The sequence below is a fragment of the Mustelus asterias genome, chromosome 12 (assembly GCF_964213995.1).
Source record: "Mustelus asterias chromosome 12, sMusAst1.hap1.1, whole genome shotgun sequence".
Taxonomy (NCBI): domain Eukaryota; kingdom Metazoa; phylum Chordata; class Chondrichthyes; order Carcharhiniformes; family Triakidae; genus Mustelus; species Mustelus asterias.
Window position 1 is genome coordinate 17887136 of NC_135812.1, and position 19325 is coordinate 17906460.

At 38.5% G+C, this 19325-nt stretch overlaps 1 protein-coding gene across 7 annotated transcripts in view; it reads right to left on the bottom strand.

The window, feature by feature from the left end:
- Positions 1-19325, bottom strand: part of git1 (G protein-coupled receptor kinase interacting ArfGAP 1) — a 194429-nt gene that overhangs the window by 67264 nt on the left and 107840 nt on the right. For 4 of the 7 annotated variants that reach the window (XM_078224851.1, XM_078224853.1, XM_078224849.1 and 1 more), the window contains exons 8-9: positions 18574-18616; positions 1659-1710 (exon numbers count right to left, since the gene is read on the bottom strand). In XM_078224851.1, coding sequence (XP_078080977.1) covers positions 1659-1710; positions 18574-18616 — 95 coding nt within the window. The remainder of the gene's footprint in view (positions 1-1658; positions 1711-18573; positions 18617-19325) is intronic. The other 3 variants (XM_078224850.1, XM_078224852.1, XM_078224847.1) reach the window with 1 other exon arrangement.

The following is a 19325-nucleotide window of genomic DNA, read 5'->3' on the forward strand; positions in this document are numbered from 1 at the left end:
ATTAATCATATGGTCAGTGCTATGGCACATGGATCTAGTCTTCTGCTTCAAAATATTGGACATTACTTCTTGAAGAACCACAATTGTTTTTCAGTTTTACAAGGCAAAACTTGTTACAGGCTTTTTGAATAAATTTACAAAGAGCTCAAATATTGCCAATAGATGACTTTGTACCATCATGTAGCGTAGAGCACGGATGTGTCCAATTTTTTCCTCTTATGCCAAGCTACCCATTGCAACTACATCCATAGGGGATGAACCAAAATAGAATGCAGGGAGAACTAAAAGACAAGATTAGCCTGGATAAAATGATTGAAGTTTATGGCACAGTACTTCATGAACAGGCTTTTTGAAAGGAAACATTTAGGTTGATCTAATTTCTCTGCATCTTCCTCTGTTTCATATATTAATTTAATTTTTCATTAAAAAGTGCAACAATCATCTAGCCATCAAGATTACCCTGCTTTTACTTCAGCCTTTGATCCAATCATATCTTGAAATCAAAGGGTCAATTGAATTTGCTACCACAAATTGCTTCAAACATTTATTGCCGCATGAATAAAGATTTTTTTCAAACAGTTTATGTATTTTTGTCAATTTAAGTTAATTTACTATTCAGAGGTACGATATTAAGTTTATCTTCTAAAAGTTCATGATTACAAATCAAATCAGTGCTCAAAGCACTTGACTATATTTATCATCTCTGGTGGTGGTGAAGATGCCACACCACTTGCTTTTGCACCTCAAAGCGTCATTCTAAGGTTCCTGGCCACACTTCAGTGGTCCCCTACTGGAGAAGGTGCATGTGAATGTTGACAGGCTAGGATCAGCTAAAACTCAGATTCTAGATCATTTCAGAAGAAATTGTGGCCTTAGAATATCAAACATGTGGAAGTCTGTGGCCACTAAAGTTGGTTCCTAAACTCTGTGACAATGAAAGGCAAAGTTCTTACTGTGGGAATGCTTAGATTCAAACGAATACAAAAGAGAGTCAAACCCTTAAGGGTTTTCTGGTAAGATAACAACTATTTGAGCTACATTACCAGAAAGTAGAAAACACACAATATAAAATTCAATGAGGAAAAAACACCACATAAAGTGCGATAGAAGCACCCAATATTTAATTTTCATAAAGCTCATAGCAACATGTAATACCTTGTGATACATGCCCAAATGAAGGATATTGCATCAAGCTGAACTAGATTTTACACAAACTTAATTCCATTGGCTTTAGCAAGCCAATTCTCACTGACTTTTACCAAATATATTTTAACATTTGGTACCATTATTTCATGGCTGAATATTAATAATGGTTGATGAAATAAATTGCTGCAGTTAATTTAACCAACACTGGGGATTTATATTATGGTCAAGAAAGCCATCCACATATTTAAAAGGTTAAAATTGTGGAAATACAACAGTTGTAACAAGCAGTCGGTAAATGAAACATTAATTATCTTTTCAAATACTGACTGACGTGTATTTGCAGCATTTTCTGCTTTTATTTCTGTTTTCTATGTTTGTTATGCACAAATGAAATTGCAACATATAAAGGCAAATACATTTTCATAATATTTATACAAGGGAGCTCCAATTGTCTGGAAGAAAAAAAATGCTATTGGTAACAATACGGAAGTAATTGTTTATTCATAACTTACTGCTTGAAGTTTCTTTTTGGCAGCCTTAGCCAGTTCTGACAAGTCCAAACTACTGAAGAGAAACATGAAAGCAACCATAACTCAGGCACCAGATCAAAGAAAACATGCATAAGAAAAATACTTTTACATGAAGCTTGGTTAAAAAAAACTCCTGTGAAGAACTAATGTTTCCATAATTCTGTTTATCACTGTGTTCACAAAGGAAAGTGACTGAAACCATTTTGAAGTACAGCAACATCCTAAGGCCATGTAAAACATTGAGCTTTGTAGCGGAGCAGCTTTAAGTGTTCATTATAAAGTACGTAATTTAAAACAGAGATGTAATATTGCTGCCACATGGCCATAGAACCCAACTACTGCGAAATAGTGCTACTCCCTAGCAACGTTACTTAACGATAGCGCACAACAATGTATCATGAAAACAGCAGCTAGCAATAGTATCCATTTAATTCAAATATGCCATTTTGAAGCCAAATTGAACTGATCAACTTTATAATTGCTGGAATGAGAAATAGTTTGTAATAATGAATATATCTTTTTTTTACAAGTATGATGAATTTCCTGCGTACTTAATTGGTGGTGCCCACGATTAAATGTTCTTCCGCGTCAATACCATGCTGAGGTGACAGGAATATATATCCAGCTAGTAAAACATTTTCTTTGATTTTCTTTCACCTGCTTGTGCATTTGTTATTATTTATACCAAATGTTCAGTTGGACAGGGAGTATTTTTAAACTAATTTTAATAAATTATAAAGACAATAATGCTGCAACCAAGTTCTCATGCATTGCTCAATTTTCCAGACAAGGGAGCAAAAAAAGAGAAAAAGAAACATAGCAAAGAAGCTATGTTTGTTCTGTTACCCAATTTAGCACAACTCTTAACTGGAAAATATGCCACAGGAATACTGAAGGCCCAAACAAATAACGAACAGTGCTCCAACCAAGAGAAAAAAAAATCTCAGAACCAAATTAAATGCAATGGAATCATAAAGGGATTACTTTATTACTGGTCTGTGTTTAGTTCCCAGTGATGCATCCAGGTGGTATCCTTGGTGAATTGTTTAATTACACAGCAGCATTTACACAAGTGTAACAAAAAAAATCTGTCCCAAGCAGATTGTCTAAATAAGATGCTTTAAATTAAAAAGCTGAAATGAGCACTTTTTTTTTCCAGTTTCCATTCCATTTTAGTTCAGAGTTTTGTTTACTTGAATAGGAAATCCTTTCTTGTTGAGCTGAGCAAGTGCGTGGGTGGCTGTCAGAGGAGGGAGGGAATAATTGTGCATTTGTTAAGGATATAACTGAGAAGGAGAGAAGAATCTGGAGTTTGGAAACTGCAAGGATTATGGAAGGTCCCAATCAGATAACCCGAAACCCTGGAGGAAAGTTATTGAACAAATTCATAGGAGTCCACTGATTAACTTTTAACACAAAGAATAAAACATTAAACAAGAAAAACATTAAATTGAATTATACTAGACAAAAAGGTTAGAAAGATCTTGATACAAACACAAGAAAATGATTCAAATATTCACTAATCTTTCACCCCAGCTATATCTTTACAGACACACAAATTCAAAGATAAAACAATTGACCAGATCTATTTTGTACTCTAATATTCATGGCAAGTATGCTGTATATATGAACCAGCCAGTGAGCTGTGGTCAGACACTCCACACTCCAAAGTAAATGACAGATACGAGCAAAGCAGATTCTATGGATTTGTCAACAACCCACCCAGACGCTTGTCACACCATGAGCCAACTGGTCTCATTGAAACTCTTGTCTTTCTCATGATTCCAACATTTGAAGTTCCCTTGTTAACTTTCTCCCATATGCTACTCTCATTTGCTAGATTTCAACCAGGATTGACCTCCAGAGATTCAATCTCGCTTTCTGAGATTCTTTTCTCCTGGATCGTCACAGACACTCAAGCTTCACCTTCCAAGCACAACTTCAGATCTTTGGCCATGCCAAGCAGAACAGCACTGCTCCAAAGGCCTGCAGCAAGGAGTCACCACCTCTCTTGGATCTTCAAGCTTCTCTCAAGGCCATTTTGCTTCAAGTCTGCTCCCTGCCATTTCCTCTCTATTTTCGAAGCCTTTGTCTCAGCATTAATTAACAGGATGTTTCTGATTGCTGGCCTTGCCCCTCACCTGGGACCTTCTGGGACCTATTTCTGCCCCACTCTCTGGATTGGGATCTACTCCTTTGTTTGTTCCCGCTCCCAGTGTCCTCTTCCCTAAGACGCCTCCTCTCGAATGGTGCTCTTTTTCAGGTCACCTAACCTGCAGTTTCACACAGTTTCATCTTTCTTTTTCTTCTGCAAATGTATGAGAGGTTGGTCCTGACCTGAAGATGGATGAACTGTGCACGTGACCCTTTCCCAGCTGGAGCACGTGCAGAGGTCGTGAGGCCCGCCAGGAACTGTAGTTCACAAACTCCGTACCTAAACTCAAGTATCAGGGTTCATTACAGATTTCTAATGTGTCAAGAACTCAACAAAACTAGAACAGTGATCTAACAGTGAGAATGATTTTAATATTGTACGTAAGAAATGCTACAGAGTAATTCCAAAATGCATCATATTTCAAGTTCTCAGCTGTAAAATATCAATGTTTTAAAAGTTCTGATCTATTTTTGAAAAGTCAAATTAAAAATAGTACAAACTAATCTGCTGTAGAGCCAAATAGATTGATGCGCATTTAGAAACTATAAATAAATCCGTGCAATGATTGAATAATACTTAAACGATAAGACTGATTAATATTGAGATCAATATCTTCAATTTAAAAACCCAAAATATTAACTATTTTTAAAGAGTGTTCTGAGATTATTTGAAAATAATTCAGATTACGAATAGTTTAAAAAAGTAGCGAACCTCAGGAAACCAACTTTAGCAGGAAAGCTGCCCATTTATAATGCATCCTGCTTCAGGGAAATAGCACTTCAACAATTCTGGCTTCTGGATGCTGTAAAAAAATAGCACTTGTATTGCATTATGGCTTGTACAGAGTTTCCATCTTGAAGTCCAAATCTGAAATACAGGCCAGGGACTATCTTCCCCAATGTCGGAAGATCATCTTTGGTGAGCAGCAAATATAGAATCAGTTCATTAAGCTCGGAGTTGTTCAACCAGCCTTCAAAGGTGAGCCCACATACTGTTTCTGTTGCTAGTAACCTAGTGCCTAGTAGGGGCCAAGCAGCAGCAATGAGCAACATCCACTGATGAGATAGCAACCGCTTATAGTGATTATACTGTTGCTTAAAATACGGACTTGATCCTTCAACAGCACATTCTCCAGTTAAAATTAACATTTTATGTTAATGCTCATCATAAAAAGGTGTTCCGCCAAAGAGCTTTGGCCAGGTTACAATCTATTCTAACAGTGTATTGTCAGGTAATCACTAGTGCCTAAAGCAAAGTCTACAATTCTCACTTCCCCAAAAGAGGTTGCAACGCAATCACATTGAAATATTATTGATGCATTTCTTTCATCTCCTGACACACACACTCCCAATCATACACAATTGCCTTAACATTCCTATATTCAGTTCTCATTTACTTTAATCGTAACGTCAAAGTAATACAATTTGATCAATCCCAAATTTTCACTAGTCTGTGTATTAGTTTCAAAAAGATTTCACTAAATGCAACTTCTACCAATCAGGGTGATTTAGGATTAAGAGATTTATTGATCTCTTAATAAAGAGATTCTTTCCAACCCTGCATTTTCTCTCCAAATGTTATCGTGGCCATTTTACTACTATAAATTGAAGATGTGAAGCATGCCTGCAAAGGAAACATGTTTTAAAAATTGAGGACATTTAAGATTGCTTAAAAGCAGCTAAAGAGTTTTAAGATGGCTATGTAGTGTTGACCACCAACACCACATCACAAATTCTATTTCAGGGGAGAAGGGATTCTTTTTTTTAAAAAAAAGGACCAAGTTGTAGCTTTGAAGGTTCCGCACACTTGATTTTGAATTTTTCAGATTTTAATGCGTATTAAAAAAGTTCCATTATGCTTCCTAATCAAAGAATGGTATTTACACTCAAAATGCAAAATTTTTACGCTCTCGAATTCAAATGAACTTTCGGATGCTGCATTTCAATTTATGTTTGTCACCTCCAGCAGTAAATCTTCAATGTTTGGGAGGTAGGTTTGTGGACAGCACCGAAAGAGCATAATTTCAAGAGCTACCTTCTCCCCATCTCCACTGCTGGAAACATTGTTGAATAGTAATGTTAACAGCTGTCCTTTTTTCCTGGATATGGATGATTGCTTTTGCAATGGTCGCCTGCACAGACATGAAAGGCAGGTCTGTGGTCACAAGACAACCACTGCTCTATTTCAGTTGCACAATATGTATTAGTTGCTATTGCAGTAGATTTTACCAAGTCCATGTTTCACAGCCTGTAGACCCGAATTCAAATCCTACCACCGCCCAATTCTTTGACACAAACCATACACAAGATCATCGACAGAACTTCAGTGTCGTTCCTCCAAGTGGGAAAAGTCTGCTAATGATCAGCAAAGCGTGGAGAATCGCTGGTGTCAAAATGTGGATGAACCCAACGTTTTGCCAAATTTTTAAGCTAAAGAAATAAACACATCTAGGATCCATGGAGGAACAGGACGGAGTGAATATAATGTTTATGAGTAAGCGGGGAAAAAAAAGTAGGGGAGGGATTCCCTCGAGTTAGCTGCAGGACTTGAATAAAATTTTAACCACAGTTGCGCCAAGAAAATTACAAAAAGGCGATGTGTTCGAGAGACCTTTCCTCAACCCAACAAACTTCTGTTTGTCATAGGAGATGTCAGCTATTAGCTTATGAATTTCTCATTTACTAATATAGGATGAGCACAAATGTGACAATACCCAATCATTTTGTGAGAGAAGATGAGGCAACTGTTAGACGACAGTACATTGTATTTACATACTTCAGGGAACTAGAGAATCTATTTACAGTAAATCAATTCAAACACAAGCATTTCAACAATTACCAATGTGGCTCCAGTTGGTCTCTGCGTGCTGTACTTTGTCAAACAACAAATTACAGGCATGGAATACACAGAAGCACAGTTCGAAGTTGAGATAATATTGGTACAACGTGCGAACAAATGGAAGATCTAAATGAAAAAATACCTCTGAGTCATGCATTTTTGCCGTGTTCTATTTTCCAAGGAATGCAAAGGAGGAAAAACAAGAAAATTTGTTAGAATAAGCAACCTAAGATGCCTCCAGACTTTGAATATATGTGGATACTTTGAAACTCACACCTAAACACATCCCCTTCTCATGAGGCATTGACAGATTACAATACAAAATGGTTTAATCAATACAATAGTATTCTTGCATTAATGCTGAAAATAATAAGGGTGTAAAGTTATACTTAATTTCAACAAAAATTGCTGTCTGATTAGTTCATTAATGCTTCAAGTTTAAAAAAAACACAAACACCCAGAACTCATCATCCATTGCAACCATATAGACTGGGTCAATTGTATTCACCCACTCTCGCCCATTTACATGAGACTCAAGTAATTCAAGTATAGTTCAGCAATGTACTCCCAAGGTCTGACTACAGTGTAGGGATTTTCAAAGCCATTTAAATGGATAAAGCTTTAAACAGTCAGAGAAATGTATGATTCACCATAGACACATGAATAGATGGGGAATAGAGGGATACAAGTGGTTGATCTAGATAGGACAATGTGATCAGCACAGGCTTGGAGGGCCGAAGGGCCTGTTCCTGTGCTGTATTGTTTTTTGAAACAATGGGCAACATTACAAGTAGTGAAGGAGAATGACGAGGTTATAAGTAGAAAGGATTAATTCCTTCTGCAGCAATAACCCCAGGAGTCAAATTAAATCAGAATTGAGTGGGGAGAAGAATTTAAACTTATGCATGGCATTCGCCTCTTTCGCCAACTCCAAAAGAAAAAATTGTTGTTGTTTGATGAGTTTTCGTTCATAAAGGAATTCATTTTTGTGTAAATTGGACTTCTTGAAGGTGGTAGCACCTTCATGAAAATTCTTTGCACACACTGATTTTGCTGTAGCAATTAGACATACTTGCCCTAGCACATTTAGGGTTTCAAACTGTTCTGTAGCAGTTTGAGATTGCAATGTCACAGTGAGAGAAACAGGATGTGGAATGTGAGTGAGCTGGGTATGCAACTGGGTATCCCTTGACCAATTTGAAGGATTATAAAGTAAACAATGCACACTGAAAAGGAAAATGTAAATTAGTGGATGAATTTAATATTAAATCAGGTACGGTGAAGGACAAAAAGTTTACTTTTAAATTTGACATTTAAATTCTGCATCAATTACGACCTGAAGGAATGGAGTCCATGCTTGTAACAAGTTTCAGTACAAGAGGTCAAGTGGCAGTGATTAACATTTATTTAATTAGAAGGGTACTTTTAACATAACTTTCTGTAGTTTAGTTCTCGTCTACTTGTAAAAACAGCAACTTTACACTGATCAATGTATTTCAATGGTCGGGTGCACAAATGCTGTATTCTCAAAAGCTAATGGCAAAACAGCACAACTAAAACAGCAGCTTTCGGATATTTGAAATTAATCACTCACCACCCTTCACCTGAAATTGTAGTGCCACTTGCAAATAATGGCAAGCGCTAAAAGCCTATTATTTTAAAGAGCAAAATCTGGCATAGTATTGTGTGCGCAATTAAACACAATGAAATGAATAATGTAAAGATATTTAATTGCATAAAGCATACTAGATCTTCTCTACCTCAACAAAGTGAGTGTGGTAACAACGAAGATGCCAAGAAATCTAAGGAACTCAAAATTACTTGATCTTTTCAGATGGTCCCAAGTACAGCCTGCCCTTTCGAAATTTCAGCTGTCCAGCCATCTCAAAGATCCATTTCAAACCACACACAGCAAACTCACAGCAAAAGAAAGATGCAGTTTCGACTGACTTCTGACAAAGGGTCACCCAGACTTGAAACGTTAGCTCTGCTCTCTCCACAGATGCTGTCAGATCTGCTGAGATTTTCCAGCATTTTCTGTTTGTGTTAAAAGTACCAAATGTAATTTGTAGGTCAGATATATTTTTTTTTCCAAATCCTGTGAAGGAGGCATTTATGTTCTAACATTCACTGAGAATTTCCAATTCTATGCTTGCCAGCCTGTTATATTTCTGGCCAGCACGTGGGTGGACATAAATTCACAAGCTGGAAAAGCAGAGGTGGAAAAATCCATGGCCGTCGCTCTCAAGCTTTCAAATGGTTTTTGCAGTCATAAACATGCTGTTTCTCTAGTGGCTTATCATGGCAATAGAAAATTATGGTTTTAATTTTAAATTCAGTTCTCAATTTCACTGGTTTTATGAACGGCTTCAGGAAATGGAGAATTTAGTCAGGATTGTAATGTACTGGTCTTTCACAAAAGTTACTGCCATCAAGAATTTAATGCAAATACATATTTCACATTGTGGGTGCTTGGAAGTGGATAGTTTTGTACTTGAAGTGGATCCAGCCATGGACAGCATGGTGTGAATTTTCATATATTAACCCTTCTTACGGCAAAATAAGTGATTCATTAGAATTTTCAGAAAACAATGAAAACCAACTTAAGTGACCAGCTAAAATTGGGTCTTCAGGTGTCACTTCCACAACCTGAGCATTCCACTACCTAATTCCATGTCTCTACTGCAGGTAGCCATGAGATGGCAGAACAGTTGAGTCTTCCGTTCAAACGGTTCAGCCTCCAAAAACATTAAATACCAGAAATGATTGTTTTGGATTTCCAACATCTGCAGTTTTTTGTTTTAGGATCTGCTCCAAATTGCCCACTGTTCTTAACATGTTCGGGCAATTCTTCAATATAGGGCGAGTTGTCATTTAAATCAACTCTCCATATGAAAGCTCATGTTTCTTTGAAATGATAGGATTTCATGACACAAGGAGTTTAAGGTGTTTAAATCACGGATAGATGGATTCCTGATCGGTAAGGGAATTAGGGGTTATGGGGATCAGGCGGGTAAGTGGAACTGATCCACTTCAGATCAGTCATGATCTTATTGAATGGCAGGGCAGGCTTGAGGGGCTTAGATGGCCTACTCCTGCTCCTATTTCTTATGTAAGGAGGTAATTCAACCCATCATGTTCATGTCGGATCTCTGAAAAAGCAATCTACTTCAACCATTTTAAAAGAAAAACAGATTTTGGAGTGTACTTTTTAAACTGACCTAGATTTTGATTCTTTTGCCCATAAAGAAAGTATGTCAAATTTTTAACAGATTCTACTGAGTGCTGAGAGAAAGCAAGCATGAGAGGCAGAAAACAAAAAGAGTTTTAATAGAAGAGAATGGTGACAGTAGGCAAGGTGAGGAGGCAAAGGGATTGTGAGGGAGGGGGCAGAAATGGAGGATTGAGTGAAGTATGGAAGAACAGAGAAGTAAGGAGTGAAAGGGGAAGGAGAAGAGGCATTGTCCAAAAACCAAGTTTGATGGTCAATAGGAATAATCAAAGTGTGGTAACCTTTCTCCATTTTAATGGATATAATTTCACACAATGAATCAAGATGAAAAGGCACCAATAGGGAGGCGAGGAGATAGAGAGGAGGGGACACAAAAGGTCAGATTTGAGGAGCGAAGATAAAAGGGCAGATTTAAAAAGAGAGCAAGTAGTAAGAGGAAGGGAATGGACATGTGATTTTGCATTTCAGATGGCAGGGAAATGAAGGAGAGATAGTAGTCCTGGCCATCAAAATATGACTTGGCAGTGAGAGTGGTTCTAGTTTATTCTTTAGTCACAAGTGGTGCTCATTTGCCAACTACTGAAAATTGTGGGGGTTCCAGTTCACCTCTTTTGTATCTCTGCTGGGAAGAGGACTGTTTAATTTGGCTCATATTGGTACGTGGGAGTGACAGCGGAGATTGCTTCTAGTTATATTTTCAGCCTAGTTCAGTCACATGCCTGTGTAAACTGCATCTGCATCAGTTTTCCATCTTTATTTCCTGTTCATTTTTGGTCCCTCGCCCATTCAGTTCTTGTCCTTTAAGTACAGTTACCCTTATTATTTGCATTTTACTGAACCTTGAAATGTTCTTTTCTGCTATTTCTGTTCAGATGTGGGGTTAAGAGCATTATTCTTTCCACTGACACATTTAGCTATGTTCCCATAAGCCTGGATTCATGAACTGGTTTCCAATTCAAATGAGTTCCCTCCCATCTCGGGGGTCTGACATGAAATTAAGGTGCTGGCTTTAGATGCAAATTCTACATATTTAAATTGGTGGTTCTGACGTGTAACTTTATATTCATAGGACAACCTTGGACTGCAATGCCTTAGAACTTTTGAGATCTTTATAGTAGCTATATTTATATATCCACAGATCTATTACAAGTGGAATAATGCTCAAACCTTGCTCCATCGTTTAGTATTAGATGAAACTAATTTTAATATGGAAAACATGAGATTTCCTCTTTTCTCCGGTTTTTCTCCAAGAAGCTGAATGTACTATTAAAACTCAATCTTTCCAAGTTAAATCAGGTAAATCAATGCTAGATTCTAACACCTATCAGGCAGATTAAAACCGGCCTTCCCGAACAGTCAGGTGGTGATAATTAGCTGGCTTCAATTTCTTGTTCTCTCATTCAGCCTCAAGTTTTTTTTAAAAAACTCAAGTCAATGTAATTATTAATTCTTCAAAAATTATTTGAAAAGCAACTGGAAAAATTGACTAGAAGCTAAAGAATAATATTCCACCATTGCAGCTGACTGTTAGGCTCACAAGAGTTAGGAACACTGTACATGTCCAGACTGCACAATTCAATTCAGCTCAAGATCTAACGACATTTTCAGGAAGGAAATTTGCCATCCTTACCTGGTTTGGCCTACATGTGACTCCAGAGTCACAGCAATGTGGCTGACTCTCAACTGTCCTCGGGCAACTAGGGATGAGCAATAAATACTGGCCAGCCAGCGATGCCCATGTCCCACAAATGAATAAAAAAAGAAAGATCCCCAGCTTTAAGCAAAAGTACTCACCCAGGCCATTTATTTTTGGAATGGCTGAGGCCTTCAAATAAAATCTTTAATGAGGATAGTAAAAGACAAAAAGGTAATGCAATGGATAACTTAAAGAATCTCAATTTGGACATTAGGAATTTCAGTTAGGGAATAAAAAATGTAATTGAAAAATAATTTCAGAAAGCAATTTGAACAATCTAAAACCTAGGTAATCGAACTGCACAAATCATAGGATGATATACTTTCACCATAAAATAATAGCTATTGTGTCGCCTGGTGCAACACATTTAACATTAAAAAGCCTGCAAGGCATAATGAATCATGCCCCATATATCAAATTAGATAGCTATAATAGATAGTTAGAAAATTTTCAGAACACTTTGTAATGTACTGGAACTACTTTAAATTAATGTGCCTTTAAAAGGAGATTTAACATATTTTAAATATTTTCCCCCGGTTTTTCCACAGAATTTTATACAATACCAGCTTGACTGGGAAAGCTGAACTAGTGAATACTAGTCTGACACATGGAAGACAAACAACAGGATGAAAGGAAATTAATTCTGTTCTAGCTTCCCTCTAAGGATACATTTGCAGGGAATGTTCTAAACAGTCCAAACGTGAGAAAGTGATAAAATGCCAAGAATATAAAAATTGATGCCGTGGGAGGCATGTTTGCTCGATTAGATGCCATAAGTGGCATTGCAAAAGTTGAAGCATTGCGTAAGCTGAGCAACAGTAATTTAGGATAGGACAGTCAGAGGTTACATCGCTGTAAATTAAATCATCGTAATTTCGATGTCGGACACTGCTTGCAAGCTGTTGGGATGTGTTTTGAAAAGATCCATGCACCCTGTAGTAGAACCATAATAAACTAATGTATCTCTTTTTGGAATTTGGTCATCACAACTGCAGATGGGACAAGATTGAATGAAGCCTTTTGCTATAAAAAAAACTGCCATGCTGGAGAGGAGACGGTGACTTAAGAGAATCTGTATTCAGTACTTTGGACTTTACTTTTAATTACTATTACTCTATTGCCTCTCTATAATGGGACTTTAATCCCTGACTGATGAGCAGACAATCTGTCTCAGGGCATTTGTAATGTAGTTTTTGAGAATAGCTACCGGGCAGGGACAATTCAGGGTAACGCTGCTTGATTTCTTCCCTCTTGTGAAAGACTGCCACTACTTCATGATCCAAATAGCATGACCGGCTCGCAACCTGTCCTTAAGTAAGGTGAAAACAAGAAGTAGCCAGTCTAAGTGACCAAGGATACACTGAGCTTTCATCACAAAGCATATCGGCCTTTTGGCCAAGCGTCAGATCAAGCCCAAGATAGGGCACAATGCCTTATTGTGTCAGCTTGGATTTTGTTTGTCTCTCTTGTGGGGACCATAAATTGGATTTTGAATTTGGTTTTGGAGCTGGCAAGGAATGGATTTGGGTTTGCCTGGTCCATTCTGAGGATTGGCTTTGTAACTTTAAGGATGGAGTAATTTTCGTTTTAAAAGCACATCAAAATTAAACACAAAAGTAAAACACATTTTCAAATTCAGATGCCCAAATCACAGTTTAGAAATTCAGATCATTAAAAAGCTAAACCAAGTGGGTTCATTGCTAGAATACAGAATTGAAGAGCAGAGAAATCATGTTAAACCAGCAAAGTGCCTTGGCTAAACCTTACTTCGATTACTACTGTAAAGTATTCTGGTCACCATATAAAAATAGAGGGGCACTGGAAAAGATGGAAATAAAACCAGAATGATAGCAGAGCCATCTATCAGGAAAAAATGAACAGGTCTGGACATTTTCCTCTAAAAATGAGAAGTCTGGGGTGGTGGTCTGGAGGTGGGGATGTTGTGGTGACCTGATAGAAAACTAGGAAAGGGCTTGTAGAGTAGACAGAGGTACTTCCACTTGAGGGAGACCAGATTAGGAATCATAAATACAAGGTAGCCACAGATGAGTCAAAAAGGGAATTCAGGAGAAACTTCTTTAACCAGAGGATGGTTAGAATATGGAACTTGCTACCACAGGAGTAGCCGGTAACCAGCACAGATGCATTTAAGGGTAAGGGAGATAAATACTTGACGGAGAAAGCAACAGGAGGATAATAAAGTCAAATGAAAATGGGTGAGAGGAGGCTTGTGTGGAACATAAGTGACTTATATTTGTTGGGCCGTAAATACTTTGCAAGACCACATAGGAGTTCAAGCATGGTAATGAACTAAGAAAAAACAGAAAATGCTGGAAATAGTCAGCAGCTCAGGTAGCATCTATGGAGAGAAAAACAGTTAACTTTTCCGGTTGATGACCTTTCATCAGAACTGGGAGAAGTCAAAAATGCAATGGGTTTAAGCAAGTGAAAGGTGGAGAGGGAGGGATAAAAAACAAAAGGGAAGATCTGTGATAGGGCGGAAAACAGGAGAGATCAATGAAAAAGGAATTGATGGTGCAAGGCCAAAGTGTGGGGTGATGGAACAAGTAACACAAGATGTATCTAGAGGAGATGTGAATGGTAGAACGATGAAAAACTGCTACCCGAAAGCCAAAACAAGAGACACACTAATTTAAACCAAAATCAGCAAAGGAAAAGAAAACAAAATGGGAGCAGAGGTTACAGTATAAAGTTATTGAACTCAACGTTGAACCAAGGCGGCTGTAAAGTGCCTAATTGAAAGATGAATGCTGTTCCTTGAGCTTAAGTTGAACTTCATTGGAACAATGGAGAAGACAGAAGTCAGCATGAGAGCAAAATGGCGAATTAAAATAACAGGGGCCTGGAACAGCAGTGTTCACCAGCACAGTCATCCAATGTGTGTTTGGTCTCCTCAATCTAGATCAGGCTGCATTGTGAGCAGCAAATACAACATATTAAATTAAAGGTAGTACACACAAGTCAGTTTCACTTGGAAGGAGCATTTGGGGCCATGAATGGAGGAGACTGAGGTGGTAAGAAAAGCAGGCATTATATTTCCTGTGCTTGTATAAAATGGTGCTGTGGGAGGGGCTGGAAGTGCGGGTGTGAAGAGTGGACCAGGGTATTGTGGAGGGAATGGTCCCTTTAGAATGCTGAGGAGGAGAGTGGAAGATGTGTTTGGTGGTGGCATCATAATGAAGGTGGCAGAAATGGTGGAGAATGATCAGTTGAGTAAGGAGACTGATGAGGTGCAAGATGAGGACAAGGACAACCGTAACGTGCATCTGGGAGAGAGGGGGAAGGGAAAGGCTAAGATCAGAACTGCAGGAAGTCGGCACAGCTGGTTGTGGTCCCTCTAGGGGGAAAGCCTTGATTGAGGAAAAAGATGTATCAGATGAAAGGTTGCATCGTCAAAACAAATGGGGAGACAGCGAACTGGGAGGATGGAATGGACATAACTGTCTCAAAGTCCAGTGGTCTTAACACAACAGATTAAAAATTCAAGTGCAGAAGTGGGATTTGAGGAAGTGCAGTTGAGGGTGTCACTGGATTAATGGTGATTTGTTGTTGATAGCCAATCCCCAGGATTGAAGACAGAAGTCAAATAAGGGAAGAGTCAGAGATTGACCATGTGAAGAGAATAAATTGGAAACAAAGTTGATTAAAAAAATTTTCAGGATGAGAGCAGGAAATAGCACTGAAATGCTGATCAATGTAGTTGAAAAAAAAAAGGCGAGGGAGGTGACTTGAGTCACACAAACAATGCTCCCCACACCCTACAAAAAGAAATGTAGGCACAGCTAGGCAACACATGCGAACCTACAGCAACAACTTTTATTTTAAGTCAATGGAGCTAAAGGAGATGTTGTTCATTGTGCAGAATGCCCTGATGAACGATATCCATGATAGAGATGAGATGGTTAGGGCAGGATATTGGACAGCACCTAAAGAGTCACAAACGTAGGTGGGAAGAGACGGGACATGGTTTTATGATCCCTATAGAGAGCAATAAAGGTGATATTTCCATTGACCACACACTAAGTGGATAGAGTGGACGTGGAGAGGATCTTTCCACTAGTAGGAAAAACTAGAACCAGAGGGCACAACCTCGGGTGGATGGAGCTATTACAAGGGGGCATAACTATAGGGTTCATGGTGGGAGATATAGGAAGGATATCAGAGGTAGGTTCTTTACGCAGAGAGTGGTTGGGGTGTGGAATGGACTGCCTGCAGTGATAGTGGAGTCAGACACTTTAGGAACATTTAAGCGGTTATTGGATAGGCACATGGAGCACACCAGGATGATAGGGAGTGGGATAGCTTGATCTTGGTTTCGGATAAAGCTCGGCACAGCATCGTGGGCCGAAGGGCCTGTTCTGCTCTATGTTCTATGTTCTAAAGGACAATCCTGTAAAACAGAGATGAGGAGAATTTCTTCAGCCAGAGCGTGGTGACTCTGTGGAACGCTTTGCCACAGAAGGGCGTGGAGGCCAGGTCATTGAGTGTCTTTAAGACAGAGATAGATAGGTTCTTGATTAATAAGGGGATCAGGGGTTATGGGGAAAAGGCAGGAGAATGGGGATGAGAAAAATATCAGCTATGATTGAATGGCGGAGCAGACTCGATGGGCTGCTCCACCATTCCACTTCTATGTCTTATAGTCCAATAAGATTTCACATTCAGACTTTTACTGTAACAAACAAACTAGACTAAACATTACTTAATTGGCAACTAATGCACCAAATTACAGAAAAAGTATACTCCATTAATCTGATTTCTCAACACAACAGATAACGCCACATCACATTTATATATCACATCGCACTCTCGGCAGAAATTTAGTCTTCTTTATAAAATCGTGAATCCATGGCTTCAATGGAATCCCTTCTCCCTGTTCTACCAGGGTTAATCATCCAGTGTCTTTTAAAATAAAGCCCCTCCACTCAATCTTGAGTATAATTGAATGGACTTCTAGTAGCAAAATGCCCTCTGACAAGACCATGGTCTTTAAATCTTTACATTTCTTCAAGGAGGAATCAGTGCCTCCCTACCAGCACTCTTCTTGGCGATTAACCAGAAAACAGAGACATTTTCCTTGCTTAGCAGCACCTGTTTTAAGTCCTTTCCCCCAATTCTTGGTCTCATCAACTCTGACAGCCTGAATCTGTGTGCAACACAATCAGTTACTTTGTGCCCAGGTATTAAAATTTGCACCTTACTTTCAATATGTTTCCCACTGTTCCCACGACCACTAGAGGGAGGTAGCAGGAACCGATGGAGTTGACTTTTGGCCTCTGCAAGGTAGAGGTCAACTAGCCAGACAACAGCAACACTACCCTTGTCAGCAGGTTTGATGACAATGCTAACGTTGAAACTAAGAGTTCAGCAATTGAAGTGGCGACATCACACGAGAAATTCTAAATGGAGAACCCAAGAGATGAGGTCGGATGGAGCAAGAATACTGGAAAGGAGTAAAAAAAAAGTCTGCTGTATGGGGAAAGATTCCTGCTGAGTACTTTCACCATTTTCTGTTTCCATTTCAGATTTTTAGCAGCATTTTGCTTTTGTACTTGTGAATTGAGAAAGTGCCTAACACGTGAAGTCCCACTTTGCAGGAGATCATTCTGCAGTTAAAGAAATGTCATCTCCTTCCAGTGTTCTAGCAAATATGCATAATTTGAATGCTCTGAAAAAGCACAAAGACATTTGAAAAGGTATTTCCGAAACACCTGAACACTTGAAGTGAATAAACTGGCTCAAATGATAAAAAGGGCCTCTGATAAATTAAAGGTTATTGTACAGTTACATAAAAATTACATGTGTGGTTTACAGGGATGAAGGGAACAACAAAACCATAAGAATGGAACGCAGAGCCACACATGGAATGTCAATGCGGACAATAGTGAAGTCAGAATGGCAGTGAATGGGGAACCATTTGATATTATGAAAAGGGACACACTTCATTACAAATGCACACAGGCGATTCAGAATGAATGCTAAGTGGGGATAGGAAGTTGTATTTGTGATAAATGTCCGCTTCTGTTTTGGCTGCCACAGGTGACACACAATTCTTTAAAGCCTGGAGTACAGCTGGAAAAATGAAGCTCAACAAGGTACTTTCACAATTTTATCTATTGCAAGCACTTTTGTTCACCCATCAAAAATACAAGCTTAAGGGTGTGTATTATAAATTAGTTTGAGCTTATAATTGTACCCAATAATATCTACTACACAATCATAACATTTTAAAGCATGTTATTGCTACAGTTTATTGTACTAACAAGCCAAGAAATGAAAGAGTACACCATTCAAATGAATTGTAAACAGTCAAAGTGCCTTCTTACAAAGCAACATTGAAATTTAATTCTGTATATATTAGATGTCCTTTTCTTGACATATCAGCATAATGAAAAAGAGGTTTGAAATTTGGCCATCAACCAGAATTTGTAAAATGGATAAAACAAAATAAAAACCTTCAACTATCACCACCTCAGAATACAACAAATATTCGTTTCCAGATCACTAAAAAGATGCAACCATTGCACGAAAATAAAGAGGGCTAATTCTCAAAACTTTGCAACGCTTATCGGAAAGCGATTATTGTATTGCCCAATAACCATGTGGTCCTGCAAACACTGACATAAGCCAACTCAGACAAAAGGAAGTTTTTAATTAATTGCAATCCCGCACAGATTATTCCACAAATCACAACTTTAATTTGAGAAACCCATTTTTAAAATTAAAAAGTGAAAGTAGAGTTTTGGAACAGGTTTTTGCATCGTGAAGTTCTGAAACAGGGACAACACTAAAGTACAAACAAGAAAAATAGAAAAAGAACCGTCTTTCAAACAAAAAGGCATTCTCAGCACGGTGAAAATGAGCAAATCTCAAATCAGTTAAATCAAATATACAGAAACTGGTTAATTAACTTGTTGATCCCTCAGGTTTGATATAAAACAAGATGGAGTCTCACCTGTCAGCCATTTGGGGAATGACGTAATGCCCATTTTTGTGATCTGTGGAAAAGGAAGAATGAAAAACATCAGTGTAATGCTAATAAACCACAAAGGGGCACGGCCTACATCAGAAGGAAGATTGTCTGGCTCTTAACGCGAGTGAACAATCCTTAGAGGAATATTCCAGGCTTCAGATTCAGTGGAAAGCAAGCAGTATTTTCCAGTGCTTTGAAATTAGTCTGCCCAATACATACATACATTAGATGTTAAATAGGACATTTTTAAAAATGCAGCTGAAGTAAATTATTCTTATATTTAGGTTTTTTTTAATGGATTTACCTAATGAAGATAATGCAAAATGCTGCATTTTCTTTGTACATTGTATTCATAGTTGTTAGAACATAGAACATAGAAAGCCACAGCACAAACAGGCCCTTCGGCCCACAAGTTGCGCTGATCATATCCCTACCTCTAGGCCTATTTACAGCCCTCAATCCCATTAAATCCCATGTACTCATCCAGAAGTCTCTTAAAAGACCCCAACGAGTTTGCCTCCACCACCACCGACGTCAGCCGATTCCACTCACCCACCACCCTCTGAGTGAAAAACTTACCCCTGACATCTCCTCTGTACCTACCCCCCAGCACCTTAAACCTGTGTCCTCTCGTAGCAACCATTTCAGCCCTTGGAAATAGCCTCTGAGAGTCTACCCTATCCAGACCTCTCAACATCTTGTAAACCTCTATCAGGTCACCTCTCATCCTTCGT